At 39.2% G+C, this 14,500-nt stretch overlaps 1 protein-coding gene across 1 annotated transcript in view; it reads left to right on the forward strand.

The window, feature by feature from the left end:
- Nucleotides 1–14,500, forward strand: part of LOC150085126 (transducin beta-like protein 2) — a 216,011-nt gene that overhangs the window by 120,565 nt on the left and 80,946 nt on the right. The window contains exon 6 of the mRNA XM_090373042.1: nucleotides 5,161–5,296. Coding sequence (XP_090229168.1) covers nucleotides 5,161–5,296 — 136 coding nt within the window. The remainder of the gene's footprint in view (nucleotides 1–5,160; nucleotides 5,297–14,500) is intronic.

Genomic DNA, 14,500 nt, shown 5'->3' on the forward strand with positions numbered 1-14,500 from the left:
TATCTTAGTCTTCCTAGTTCATTTCACAAATATACGTGGTCTCAGTTCTAATCTCCATGATGTCCATTTCCACTTACAGTCTGCCAAACCCCATGTACTTTTTTGACAGAATCTCAGTTATCTCTTGATTCAACCACTGCTCATCTCAGTTGCCCAAACTATTCGCTGTATGATGCCTTTCACCTCAAAGTTGGTACTTATGCATATGTACATTCCGATATTCCCGGTAAGAGACTTGGTAATTTGGAATCTCCTCTTTTCGATCTTCTCTGGCTTAAAATCCTTCTACCTCATTCTGTCAAATTCATCTGTTGTCTCTACCATTCTCCCAACTGACTAATCACTTGGAACTCTTTGACTTCCTCTCTTTGCAACTTGACTTTCTCCAGTCCAACTTTCCTAACAGTGAAGTAATTTTTCCTTGGTGATTTTAATGTTTACAACTCCAGCTGGTTTCCGTTTTCTGATCTCACAGACCCAGCTGGTCCAGATGCCGAGGCTTTTGCAATTACTAATGACCTTGTACAGAGTGCTCATTTATCTACCAGAATACTGGGCAATCCTAACCATACAGCCAACATGCTTGACTTTTTCTCACAAACAACCCTTCTAAGTACGTAATCGAAGTGAATGGTCCTTTAGGCACCTCAGATCACAACTTGGTGATTGTCTCCTCTCCAATGGAGCCATTATCTCATGGCTGTTCCCAACGTCGTGTTGTTTGACGTTACAAGAATGCAAAATGGGATGACCTGCATGATTTCTTTTCTTCTTTACTTTGGTCTGATTACTATTTCAGAACTTCTGATGTCGACGTTTGCTCAGATCATGTCAGTGAAATTGTTCTTGTAGGGATGCAATCCTTTATTCCACACACCACTTTAAAATCTCATCCTTTTTCTAAACCTTTGTTTTCCAATAAATGTGCTAAGGCTGATCAAGAGAAGAATGTTGCATATCGTAATTGGCTTGTTTCCAATTCTTCAGTTTCATTTTCTGCCTATATGCAATAATTGTAAACAGTTATTAATCAGTCCAAACTAGATTTTGAACAGGCTAAGAGTAGAAAACTTGCTTCTTGCCCTTATGGTACTCGAGCATTCTGGTCTCTTGCCAAAGCTATTGGCTGCAACTTTTGCTCTATTAAAACCAGATGGCTCTATTGTCACTTCAGCCAAGAATAAAGCCGACCTGCTAGCATCCCATTTTTCTTCCAACTCATGTATTAATGATCTTAATAAAACACCTCCCACCATTCCTAACATGCTCCATTCATTGCCACATGTGCTCTTCCATCAAAATGATGTCAGAAGGATTTTGACGAATCGTGATACCAAGAAAGCTCCAGTTCCTAATGGTATTTTCTCTGCATGTTCTCAAAACCTGTGCTCCTGTTGTTTGCCGACGTTTTTCACTTTCTTATTCCAAAGGTGTTTTTCCTTCATTCCCACATATCCAACTTTGCTCATATCCAGCGAGTTTCTAAAAAGGATGACAAATTCCTCCCATCCAATTATCGTCCCATTGCAATTACTCTTACTGTTTCTAAAGTAATGGAGAAATCAATTAACCGCCAACTCTTAAACTATCTAGAAACCTTCCATCTGATCAACGATCGTCAGTATGGATTCCATCAGTGTCGAATCACTGGTGATATTTGGATTATGTTACCCATTTATGGAGAAATTCAGTGGAAAGGTTTGGTGAAACACAAGCAGTTGCTCTTGATATCTCAAAGGCTTTCAATCGTGTTTGGCACAAAAGTCTTCTGAACAAGCTTCCATCTTATGGTTTTCCCAACTGTTTTTTGTAATTGGTTATCCAGTTTTCTCACTGAGAGTAATGGTAGATGGCTCTATGTCTTCTAACTTCTGCACTGATGCTGTTGTCCCCCAAGGTTCAGTTCTTTCCCCCCCCCCCCTTTTCCTCTTGTATATTAATAACCTTCTTCCATTGACCGGAAATCCTATCCATAGTTTTGCTGATGATAGCACATTGTATTCAATGTGCTATCATCAGCGAGGTTTCTTAAACTTTCCAGTTTGAGAAACCTCGCCCTGCTCAATGTGCAACTTTTCGAATATCTCCTACCAATTCCTTTAATGCCAATCTCCAGGTAATTCTCCAGTGGGGCAAAGACAACTTAGTTGATTTCAATCCTTCCAAAACTCAGTCCTGTCTTATATCTTGCAAAAAGGATTCTTCTGCTGCTATTCTTATCTTTGGTGACACTCTAATTTCTAGGCAAGATGATATAACTCTTTTGGGGATTGCTCTGACTTCTAATCTCTTTTGGCACAAGCACATTACAAATATTGCTTTCTTTGCATCTAAAAAACTTGGGTTTCTGTTTCACTCTCGGCGTTACGTTTCTTCCAAACAGCTGTTCACTCTGTACAAATCGCAAATCCTCCCTACCTTGGAATATTTTCCCACATCTGGGGCGAGTCTGCCAAAACCTCTCTCAAGCTTCTAGATTCCTTTCAGAAGAGGGCAGTTAGGTTAATTAATGACTCATCTCTAACAGAGTAGGCGCCTCCGTAGCCAGGTGGGTAGGAGCAGCAGTGCATAGCACACGCTTCTTGATTACACCGGGGTTCGAGCCCGTCACCACCAAATACGGAAAGGTCAGGGAATGACCATCGCATATCCCGGAGCAATATGGCTTTAGTTGCTGATGCTTCTAAAAACCAAACAACAAACAAACAATCTAACAGAGTCTCTCCACTCTCTGTCTCATAGACGTACTGTTTCTGCTGCATGCCTTTTCTACAGTACCGTTGGCGCCTCTGTAGCCAGGTGGGAAGGAGCAGTGCGTAGTACGTGCTTCTTGATTAGACCAGGGTTCGAGCCCGTCACCACCAAATACGGAGGATGCGGAAAGGTCAGGGAATGACCACCGCATATCCCGGAGCAATATGGCCTTAGTTGCTAATGCTCCAAAAAAAAAATTACAAACAGTACCGTTCTTCTGAATTGGCTTCTACAATTCCCACTCTCTCTTTCAAAACAGTCTGAACGCTTACTGCCACCAGCCTACATCCATTTACTGTCTAACTTCAAACTGATAGAACCAACTTTTCATCTTCCTCGTTTATTCATTCAACTGCCATTTTCTGGAACAATCTTCCTTCATACATATTTCCTGAAAATTAGTTAACAGAAGTTAGCATTAGCATTAGGCACAACATGCAAGAAAGTAAGCTTATATAGCATCAACCAAAAAAAACCAAAAAAAAAACCCCTTATTTCACACATCCACTCGCTCCAAATGTTTGTCTAGTTCTGCCTTGAATCTGTTTAAGCTATCAACTTCTATAACTACAGATGAAAGTATGTTCCAGCAATCAACCACTCCCTGGGTAAAGGCAAACTTCTGCACATCTATCCTACAACCATCTTTCCTCAGTTTGAATTTTTGCCCTCTCAGGCAATTATTCTGAACAAGAGGAAGAATCCCATCAGCACTGAGCATGCTTAAACCATTCAAGGCTTTATACACCTCAATCAGATCACCTCGCAGGCGCCTAGTCTCCAGACACTGTAATTTGCAAAACTTGAGCCTTTCTTCGTAAGAGCAACCCTTTGTTCCATTCACTAATCTTGTTGCGCTTCGCTGTACTCGTTCCAGCAGCTCTACATCCTTCTTGAAATGAGGCCTCCAGACCTGTATACAGTTCTCAAAGTGTGGCCTGACCATTGCCTTATACAAGGGAATAATCACCTCCTTATCCCTTCTAGAAAAATTCCTTGACATGACACCATGAGCTACTCTTGCAGACTGTCTGTACTTCTCAGACAACTTCATATCTGCCTGCACAATTACCCCCAGGTCCTTTTTACTCTCTACCACTGTCAGTGTAGTACCACACAGTTGATACATTACTCTGGGGTTACTGGTTCCCATATGCAGTACTTTACATTTGTCAATGTTAAACTTCAGTTGCCACCTCTCAGCCCACCTGCTCAACTTTTCTAGATCCTGTTGCAGCAGCGTACTGTCATTAGTGTCATTAACAACCCTGCCAACCTTCATATTGTCTGCAAACTTGGAGTTCAAGTCTAATGTCAACAAATATCTTCTTTCGTTTTCTCAACCTTCAACCCATGCATGGTACTAAGTACTATAAGTTCTAATACCTCTCGTGTTTGGGGGTTTCATAAAAAAAAAAAGTCTGGCTCCTGCCCCAGGGCTTCTATGTCCCAATGAAATTTGGAGTCATATTAGCATACAAGCCCTACTGTCTTGATAGGGGTGTTTTCTAGTGTTAATTAAAAAAAAAAAAAAAAAAGGCCGCCGTAGCCTAGTGGTCAGGTGCACCTGTGCATAAGTACATGTGCCTTGAGTGACCGGGGTTCAAGCCCGTGACCGCTGAATATGGTGCTGTTTCTTGTATTCTGTGTATCTTGTAAACTCCTCTGACCGTTTGGTCGTCCCGGAGTATAAACAGAGAAATCCTAGTGTTAATAGTATGTTCGGATGCTTTCTAGTGTGTTAACAACATGTTTTGATGCCTGTCTAATGCATTGGATGCTTCATAGTGTGAACTAGAGATGCATCCAAATGCATCTATGCATTTGGATGCATCTCTAGTGCATTAATGATAGCTTGTCGATGGACTGTCCAATAGCTGGCCTGCAAAAACTGTTTCGATGCTGTACCATTGAAATGTAAGGAACATTGAGTCTCTCCATGATATCGATCAAAAGATGTGACTTAGGCAGTATGATAGAAAAGATTGGGGGGGATACTGGAGTTTACATGGTTTTCTTGGTATTGTGCCAAGTGAGGAGAATTACTAACTCCTAGTAATTATTATTTTAATTATTTTTCTATATAGATGAATCAAAGCAGGTTCACTTTAATTACATCAGTCATCTACCCTTTATAAGATGTATCACAATAACCTATTGTTTTGATTATGATAGATACCATAAATGTTTTCCTCATTTTTTAATTTAAATGAGATTGTAAATATTTTGGTATTTTTAGTTTTTTTATTTTTATTTAAGCTTATACATTGGTAATGGTTTATCATATAACTCAAAAAGCTGTGACTCCAGTTTAGCTGTTTAAAGTTTTTATTTAAATGATTTGCTGTATTTTTAATAATGATAAAAAGTTTTTAATAAAGTATTTTGAATATTTTTTTCTTTTAGGTTTTACACCAGATGTTAAAATATGGGAAGTATGTTTTACAAAGTCTGGTGAATATAAAGAAGTAAAGCGAGCATTTGAGCTTAAAGGACATACATCTGGTGTCTATAGTTTTGCTTTTTCTAACGATTCCTCAAGGTATAGTCTTACAACTTTTTAATTTAATTTATTGTAATATAGTAATTTTTATTATGTACTTCATGCTATTTAAAGCTACTTGATTCTGTATGTAAGGTTCTGTGAAGACTACTTTCCATATAATCATATTGATGCTGTATTTTTACTATAATTAAAATATAGTTTGTGAGGTCTATCTTCATGAAAGTCTTAAAAAATAAAAATTTATGCACAGTATTTATTATAATAATACATTTTCATTTGTTATCAAGATCGCTGAGGTCAGAGGACTTTATGTGTTTATTGTGAATACATAAAGATCATGAATTAAATTTACAAACTCAAAGCTTGATCTGAAGAACTCTTGCTAAACTTAAAAAACTGAATGAGATGTTACTTTTTGGAAGTTAATGGAGAATGGAATAATTTTAATGTTTGTGTTAAATTTGGCAAGTTTTTGTCAGTTTTATCCAGAGTTTAAAACATCAAAAATATAATAATGTGAAATCTAGCTTTTTAAGCCATGACAAGCAGCAAAACATAGTTATCAAAATATATGTACGTTACTCACAGTTAAAATTACTTGTATGATAAATATGATAAATACTTGTAATTACCTTACCACTAATTGTTAATAAGATAAGTAGTTGAAGTTAGCTAAATGTCTCCTTAGCCAAGCAAAAACTTATGCCAAATTCTATTCTTAGAAAAGAACAGAATTTGGCATAATTGTATTTAAATTAGCCCTCTGTTGCCCCGTCTTTTTTGTTTTTAGTTAAGTGGCCACCATATGATTGCAACTATCCTTTACTAGTTTCTCTTTCTCTGCACTCCCCATACCCCCCACACCTCCACATTATCCTCCATGACAATATAGTGTTGTTTTTACTTGTCACACATTTGGAGAGGTCTGGGTTTGATTCCTTGATGATTAGAGGAATTTATGAAGTCCTGTTCAGTGAAGAGTATAGTCGCCAATCTCAAGAAGAGGGATTAGGGACCCTCCTTTGAGTTATTCTGCATTTTCAGCCTACACAACATGCAGATTGGCTTGTAAACACATGCATGTGCTTACACACACACACACACACACACACACACACACAGATATGGCATAGTATGGGCTGAGTTAGTGATGCCTAAAATCCAACAGCAACAACCTTTGCATTCCAAGAAAGGCATACAATTTTTTTGGCCAACTCTGTAGTAGTAGTAGTAGGGCATGTGATGCAAGAAAGCAAGTGTATGAGCTTATGCAACATCAGCCAAAAAAAAAAAAAAAAAAAATCACACCATTTCCTCCAAATGCCTGTCCAGTTCCTCCTTAAATTTATTCAACCTATCAACTTCCACAACGACAGATGGAAGTTTGTTCCAGCAATTAAGTACCCGCTGGCTAAAGGCAAATTTCCGCACATCTATTCTACATCTATCTTTTCTTAATTTGAATTTATGCCCTCTTAGGTTCGTAATCTGAACAAGTGGAAGGATCTCATCAGAATTCAGCGTGCTCAACCCATTCAAGGCCTTATACACCTCAATCACATCACCACGCAGGTGCCTAGTCTCCAGCCACTGCAATTTGCAGAACTTAAGCCTCTCTTGGTATGAGGATCCCTTCATTCCTCTCACCAATCTTGTTGCCCTTATTTGTACACACTCAAGCAAATCAACATCCTTCCTAAAATGAGGCCTGCAGACCTGCACTCAAGGCTTGGCCTGACCATTGCCTTATACAGAGGGGCAATCACCTCCCATTTCACCCTCCGTTTGTTCAAAATACCTGTCCAGCTGAGCCTTAAATTTATTTAGGCTATCAACTTCCACAACAAGGGATGGAAGTCTGTTCCACCAACCAACTACCTGCTGGCTAAAGGCAAATTTCCGCACATCTATCCTACATCTGTCTTTCTTTAATTTGAATTTCAGCAAAGCTTTTGACTCAGTCCCACATGAGTGGCTGCTTTATAAGCTGAAACAGGTTGAAATCACTAGGAAAATCCTTAGATGGATAGCAGGATGGCTTCAGGGCAGGAGGCAGAGGGTTGTGATAAATGGCTATTCCTCAGATTGGGTTGATGTAAGAAGTGGAATTCCCCAAGGATCAGTATTAGGACCGCTGTTGTTTTTAATTTTCATAAACGACATTGATGAAGGGATAGAGGGCGTGATGTCTAAATTTGCAGATGATATTAAAATTGGTAGAGTAGTTAATGATTACTGTCAAGCTGAGCTTCTTCAGAGAGACCTAGATAGACTTCAGGAATGGTAAGAAAAATGGCAGCTATGCTTTAATCCAACAAAGTGTAAGGTGTTACACATGGGAAACAGTAATCCCAAATAACTTATTCACTTGGTGGAGTTCAACTAAACCCAGTACTGGAGGAAAGGTACTTGGGTGTTACGATACAGTCAGATATGAAATTCTCTGAGCATTGTAAACAGGTTGCAAGAAGGCCCATGGTTCCTATCGATGATCTATCAAACTATGATCTATTCCAAGACCACACTTGGAATACTGTGTTCAAGTATGGAGACTCTCCTAAAGAAATATATCGAGCTTCTTGAAAGGGTGCAAAGATGGTACTTCGCTTGGTGAGATCAGCAAAAGGGCATCCTTATGAAGAAAGACTTTGAATATGTGGGTTGCAGAGTTTAGAAACTAGACACCTGAGAGGAGATTTGATTGAGGTGTTTATGGCTCTGAGAAGCATCAGTAAATTGAATGGGGATGAAATTTTCAAGATTATAAATGATGCTAGAACTAGCAGACATAAATTCAAGTTAAGGGTGGGAAGATATTTAGATTGAACTGCAGGAAGTTTTATTTTAGCCAGCGAGTTATAAATTACTGGAATAAATTGCCTACATGGGTGGTAGGGGCTGACAGTTTGGAGAAATTCAAAGGTCATCTGGTTAGTACTTTCGGGTGAGGGAAACACATACGATGATAGATTTAATTTCTTTTTCTTTTATTAATTATTAGTTTTTTTTTTTATCATTGTTTTACTCAGGGTTTTTTTTTTTTTTTTTTGGCTTGTGCAGCATAAGCCATAGGCTTTCTTGCACCATGCGGCCATTACTAATACTAATACTAATTACTGGACACTGCTCTTCATGTACTAATATTATTAGTGGGGTCCCCCAGGGTTCAGCATTGGGTCCATGTTGTTTTCTATATTTATTAATGATATCGATGAAGGTATATCAGGTTAATATCTAAGATGATACAAAGATGATACAGATGATACAAAGTTTGGCAGGGTTGTTAATGACACCAATGACAGTATGCTTCTGCAACGGGATCTAGAAAAATTAAGCAGATGGGCTGAGAGGTGGCAACTGAAGTTTAACATTGACAAATGTAAAGTACTGCATATGTGTAGCAGTAAACCCAGAGTAACTTATCAGCTGTGTGGTATTACACTCAGGGTGATAGAGAATAAAAAGTACCTGGGGCTAATTATGCAGTCAGATATGAAGTTTTCTGAGCAGTTCAGATGGTTGCAAGAGTAACTCATGGTGTCTTGTCAATGATATACAGGAATTTTTCTAGCAGAGAAAAGGAGGTGATTATCCCCCATGTATAAGACAATGGTCAGGCCACACCTTGAGTACTGTATACAGATCTGGAGGCCTCATTTTAGGAAGGATATAGAGCTGCTGGAATAAGCACAGTGATGGGCAATAAGATTAGTGAATGGAACAAAGGGTTGCTCTTTCGAAGGAAGGCTTAAGGCCTTGAATGGTTTGAGCAAGCTCAATGCTGATGGGATGCTTACTCTTGCCCAGATTAATCACCTGCGGGGACATAAATTGAAATTGTGGAAAGACATTTGTTGAATAGATGTGCGGAAATTTGCCTTTAGCCAACGGTTGGTGGATTGCTGGGACAAGCTTCCATCTGTAGTAAAAGTTGACAGCTTAAATAATTTCAAGGCAAAACTAGGCAAACATTTGGAGTGAATGGATTGGTGAAATGGGAAGGGTTTTTTTTTGGTTGATGCTGTATAAGCTTGTTTTCTTGCATCATATTCCTCTTCTAATGCTAATCCCACTGTGATACTTTAGTATGTTTAAGAACTGATTAGTATGTTTATTATATTGTAAATTGTGGTACTCAGTAGACATATTCTTGTATTCATCTGTTCTTATTACAGAATATAATTCCAGTTTCTTGAACAGTCACAAATCCCAGTTAGACTGCCTCTTGCAGAACTAGGGCATTCTGCATCAGATAACCCAGTCTCCTGGGGCTGGATTTGGGATAGTGTCTCCTGGCATTAGACACTTGAGTTTCTATTGATCCTTGAGTGCGATTTTGCTCAAGGCATCAACTTATTTTCTTAGAGATTTGATCTTGTCTAATAGTACAATTTTTAATTTCAGGTGGTTGTACTCTCTACATTTAGGAGATGAAAACAAATCCATCAGCTAGAAAAAAGTTCTGCATATGTGGAATAAAGAGTACAAGCAAAAAATACCACGTGTTCTTGACAATGGTCTTCATTGACATTTTCAGTTATGCTGTGCTTACCTTTAATAGCTAAAGCCATGTTTATCTTTAAATAAAATTTAATTCACAAAAATATCAAAATTTATTCAATGCTAGTGCATAATTATCTTTAAAAATATCTCCTTAAAAAAATTAAACTGGACAATATTATAAGATGGTTTTCTTAAGGTTCTGATTGATTTGGTAGTCAAAAAGAAAGGGGATGCAAAGAATAACTTTATGATTTACTTAGATATCAGATTGGCTATTGACTTGGTCTGTATGAACATCATGTGCATAAATTGGAGAAGTATGCATTAGAAATAGAAGACTTGCTGCAGTGGGTAAAAGGATAGTTTACCGTAGAAGGCAAAAAGTGGTCATCAGTGGGCAGTGCTCCAAATGAACCAACGTTACAAGTGAGATCACTCACAGTTCTGAACTGTAGCATTTATTGGTTTTTATTTTATACATGTTTCTATAAAAATGAAAATAATAGTTCCAAAGAGATGAAAACTGTAAAGATATATAGTAAGAGGACAGAAGTGTAGTGACCTTGAGAAACAATAAAATTTAGAAAAAGAAAAAAAAACCAAACAAAAACTACATACAATTTACAATCAAATGATAAAGATACTGAAGAGGCTAGCTTAAAAAAAAATTATGGTGTTAAAAATCACACATTTCAACAGAGAACTACATGCCAAATTAGCATTAGCATTAGCATTAGTAGAGGCATATGATGCAAGAAAGCAAGCTTATTCAGCATCAGCCAAAAAAAAAAAAAAAAACCACTACTCCCATTTCACCCCTCTGTTCGTTCGAAATACCTGTCCAGCTGAGCCTTAAATTTGTTTAGGCTATCAACTTCAACAACAAGCGATGGGAGTCTATTCCACAAACCAACTGCCCGCTAAAGGCAAATTTCCGCACATCTATCCGACATCCGTCCTTCCTCAATTTGAATTTATGCCCTCTCAGGTGATTATTCCGAGCAAGAGGAAGAATCCCATCGGCATTGAGCATGCTCAAGCCATTCAAAGCCTTATACACCTCTATCAGATCACCTCGCCGATGCCTAGTCTCCAGGCTCTGTAATTTGCAAAACTTAAGCCTTTCTTCGTAAGAGCAACCCTTTGTTCCATTCACTAATCTTGTTGCCCTTCTCTGTACCCTTTCCAGCAGCTCTACATCCTTCTTGAAATGAGGCCTCCAGACCTGTATACAGTACTCAAGGTGTGGCCTGACCAATGCCTTATACAAGGGAATAATCACATCCCTGTCCCTGCTAGAAAAATTCCTGTATATCATTGACAAGACACCATGAGCTACTCTTGCAGCTCGTCTGCACTGCTCAGAGAACTTCATATCTGCCTGCACAATTACCCCCAGGTCCTTTTCATTCTCTACCACTGTCAGCGTAGTACCACAGAGTTGATACGTTGATCTGGGGTTACTGTTTCCCATATGTAGTACTTTACATTTGTCAATGTTAAACTTCATTTGCCACCTCTCAGCCCATCTGCTCAACCTTTCCAGATCCTGTTGCAGCAGCATAGTATCAGTAGTGTCCTTAACAACCCTGCCAACCTTAGTATCGCCTGCAAACTTGGACATTAAGCCTGATACACCATCATCAATATCATTTATAAATACAGAAAACAACAATGGACCCAACACTGAACCCTGAGGAACTCCACTAATAACATTAGTCCACGTTGAGCAGTGTCCATTGATTACCACTCTCTCTGTCTTCTGCCACTCAACCATCCCTTTATCCATAGCAGCAATTTGCCTCCAATGCCACACTTCTCCAATTTGTGCATCAGTCTTCCATGCGCAACAGCATTAGCATTAGCATTAGCATTAGTAGAGGCGTTTGATGCAAGAAAGCAAGCTTATGCAGCATCAGCCAAAAAAAAAAACCACTCCCACTTCACCCCTCTGTTCGTTCAAAATACCTGTCCAGCTGAGCCTTAAACTTATTTAGGCTATCAACTCCCACGACAAGGGATGGAAGTCTGTTCCACCAACCACTCGCTGGCTAAAGGCAAATTTCCGCACGTCTATCCTACATCTGTCTTTCCTCAATTTGAATTTATGCCCTCTCAGGTGATTATTCTGAGCGAGAGGAAGAATCCCATCAGCATTGAGCATGCTCAAACCATTCAATGCTTTATACACCTCTATCAGATCACCTCGCTGGTGCCTAGTCTCCAGACACTGTAATTTGCAAAACTTAAGCCTTTCTTCGTAAGAGCATCCCTTTGTTCCATTCACTAATCTTGTTGCCCTTCTCTGTACTCGTTCCAGCAGCTCTACATCCTTCTTGAAATGAGGCCTCCAGGCCTGTATACAGTACTCTAGGTGTGGCCTGACCATTGCCTTATACAAGGGAATAATCACCTCCTTATCCCTGCTAGAAAAATTCCTATATATCATTGACAATACACCATGAGCTACTCTTGCAGCCCGTCTGCACTGCTCAGAGAACTTCATATCTGCCTGCACAACCACCCCCAGGTCCCTTTCATTCTCTACCACTGTCAGTGTAGTACCACAGAGTTGATAAGTTGCTCTGGGGTTGCTGTTTCCCATATGTAGTACTTTACATTTGTCAATGTTAAACTTCATTTGCCACCTCTCAGCCCATCTGCTCAACCTTTCCAGATCCTGTTGCAGCAGCATAGTGTCAGTAGTGTCCTTGACAACCCTGTCTACCTTTGTATCGTCTGCAAACTTCGACATTAAGCTTGATATACCATCATCAATATCATTTATTAATACAGAAAACAATAATGGACCCAACACTGAGGCACTACACTAATAACATTTAGTCCACGACGAGCAGTGTCCATTGATTACCACTCTCTGTCTTCTCCCCCTCAGCCACCCCTTTATCCACAGCAGCAATTTGCCTCCAATGTCACACTGCTCCAATTTGTGCAGCAGTCTTCCATGTGCAACAGTATCAAAAGCCTTTCTAAGATCCAAGTATATAATATCAAAGTTATTCACTGCATCCAGTTCCTTTGTGACTGCATCATAGTATCCAATAAAATTGGTCAGACAAGACTTCCCCTTAACAAAACCATGCTGTGTCCGAGCTATAACTGAAGTCTTGTCTAAATGATCCTGCAGTGCTTCTTTAACTAGTGCCTCCATTAATTTTCCTGGAACAGACGTTAAACTCACAGGTCTATAATTGCTTGTGTCAGCTTTTGATCCTCCTTTATGAATTGGGGTCACATTTGCACATCTCCAGTCTGTGGGTACCTTCCCTGAGTCCAAGGAAGCTCTCATAATTATGGTAAGTGTTTGCTTACTTCCTCTGCTGCCTCCTTTAATATAACTGGATAGATCCAATCCACCCCAGGTGCCTTTCTTGTGTTTATCTTCAACAATTTCTCCCCCACTTTACTCTCATTTATTACAAGATTCTCTAGCTTACTGCTAGAGTTGAATATACCTCTGGCTTTCCCCTCGCTAAATAACTCCTCATGTGTGAATGTTGATGCAAAATATTCATTTAGTTTGTTAGCTACCTGAGCAGGATCATCAACAGTTGACCCATCGATATCAAGTGGACCAATCTGATTCATCCCCTTCCTTCTAGAGTTTACATAAGTAAAGAACTCTTTGCTGTTTTTCTTTGCATCCCTTGCCAAAGATTTCTCGTAATCTGCCTTCGCCTGCCTAACCTCCTTTGTAACTTGGTTACAGATCAACTTGTATCTATCATAGGCTTCTGTGTCATGTGTTAATTTGTATGTATCCCATGCATGTTTCTTCTCTGCCATATGCCTCATCAGTTCATCTGACATCCATTTAGGCCTAAACCTTGAACAATATTTCTTAGTTGGTATGTAAAGTCTAGTAGCTTCCAAGATAAGTTCTTTGAATGCTTCCCATTTTGCATTTACTGTTGGTAACATCAGTTGGTCCCACTGTATAGAATTTAAATACTGTCTCAGTCCATCGTAGTCGCCTTTACGAAAGCAATAACCCTTCCCTTTACCCCTAATGGTAGTTACCTCTTTGAGTAAATCCCACTTCAGCACACTGTGATCACTGCCGCCTAGTGGTTCATTTATCTGCAGATTCTTAATGGATGAAGAATCACTGCAGATAATCAAATCAAGAGTATTCCTCCCTCTAGTTGCCTCCCGAACATGCTGATGTAGAAAACAATCATCCAATAAATCCACAAAAGCCTTGCTAGTGTGTGAGTGACCAGACCACAAATTCCAGTCAATATCTGGGAAATTAAAATCTCCCATTATAAGACTCTCTGATTTACTGGCCCACTCTATTTCCCTGTACAGTTTCTTATTATACTCATCAGAGTCATTAGGCCTATAGCACACTCCTACTCTCAATTTTGATCTCCCAATGCTTATGTCACACAAAACTGACTCGACACTGCACTGTCCAGCGATGTCCACTGGCTTCACTTCCTTGGATTTTATGTATTTCTTAACTAATAGCATAACCCCTCCTCCCTTCCTATCCAGTCTATCTTTTCTGTAGACGTTGTACTCCCCAAATTCCAGTTCTGCATTCCTTATATCTGTGTGATACCAAGTCTCCGATATCCCAACAATATCTGCCTTTGACGTTGTGAGCAGTACCTCAAATTCATCAACTTTATTTACTAAACTCCTAGCATTGGTGTACACGCAAGTATACATGCACCTATTTCTACTCTTAGCTACCCTAACACAACCCAT

This window comes from Mastigoproctus giganteus, chromosome 5 (genome assembly GCF_048544385.1).
Source record: "Mastigoproctus giganteus isolate SK-2022 chromosome 5, ASM4854438v1, whole genome shotgun sequence".
NCBI lineage: Eukaryota > Metazoa > Arthropoda > Arachnida > Uropygi > Thelyphonidae > Mastigoproctus > Mastigoproctus giganteus.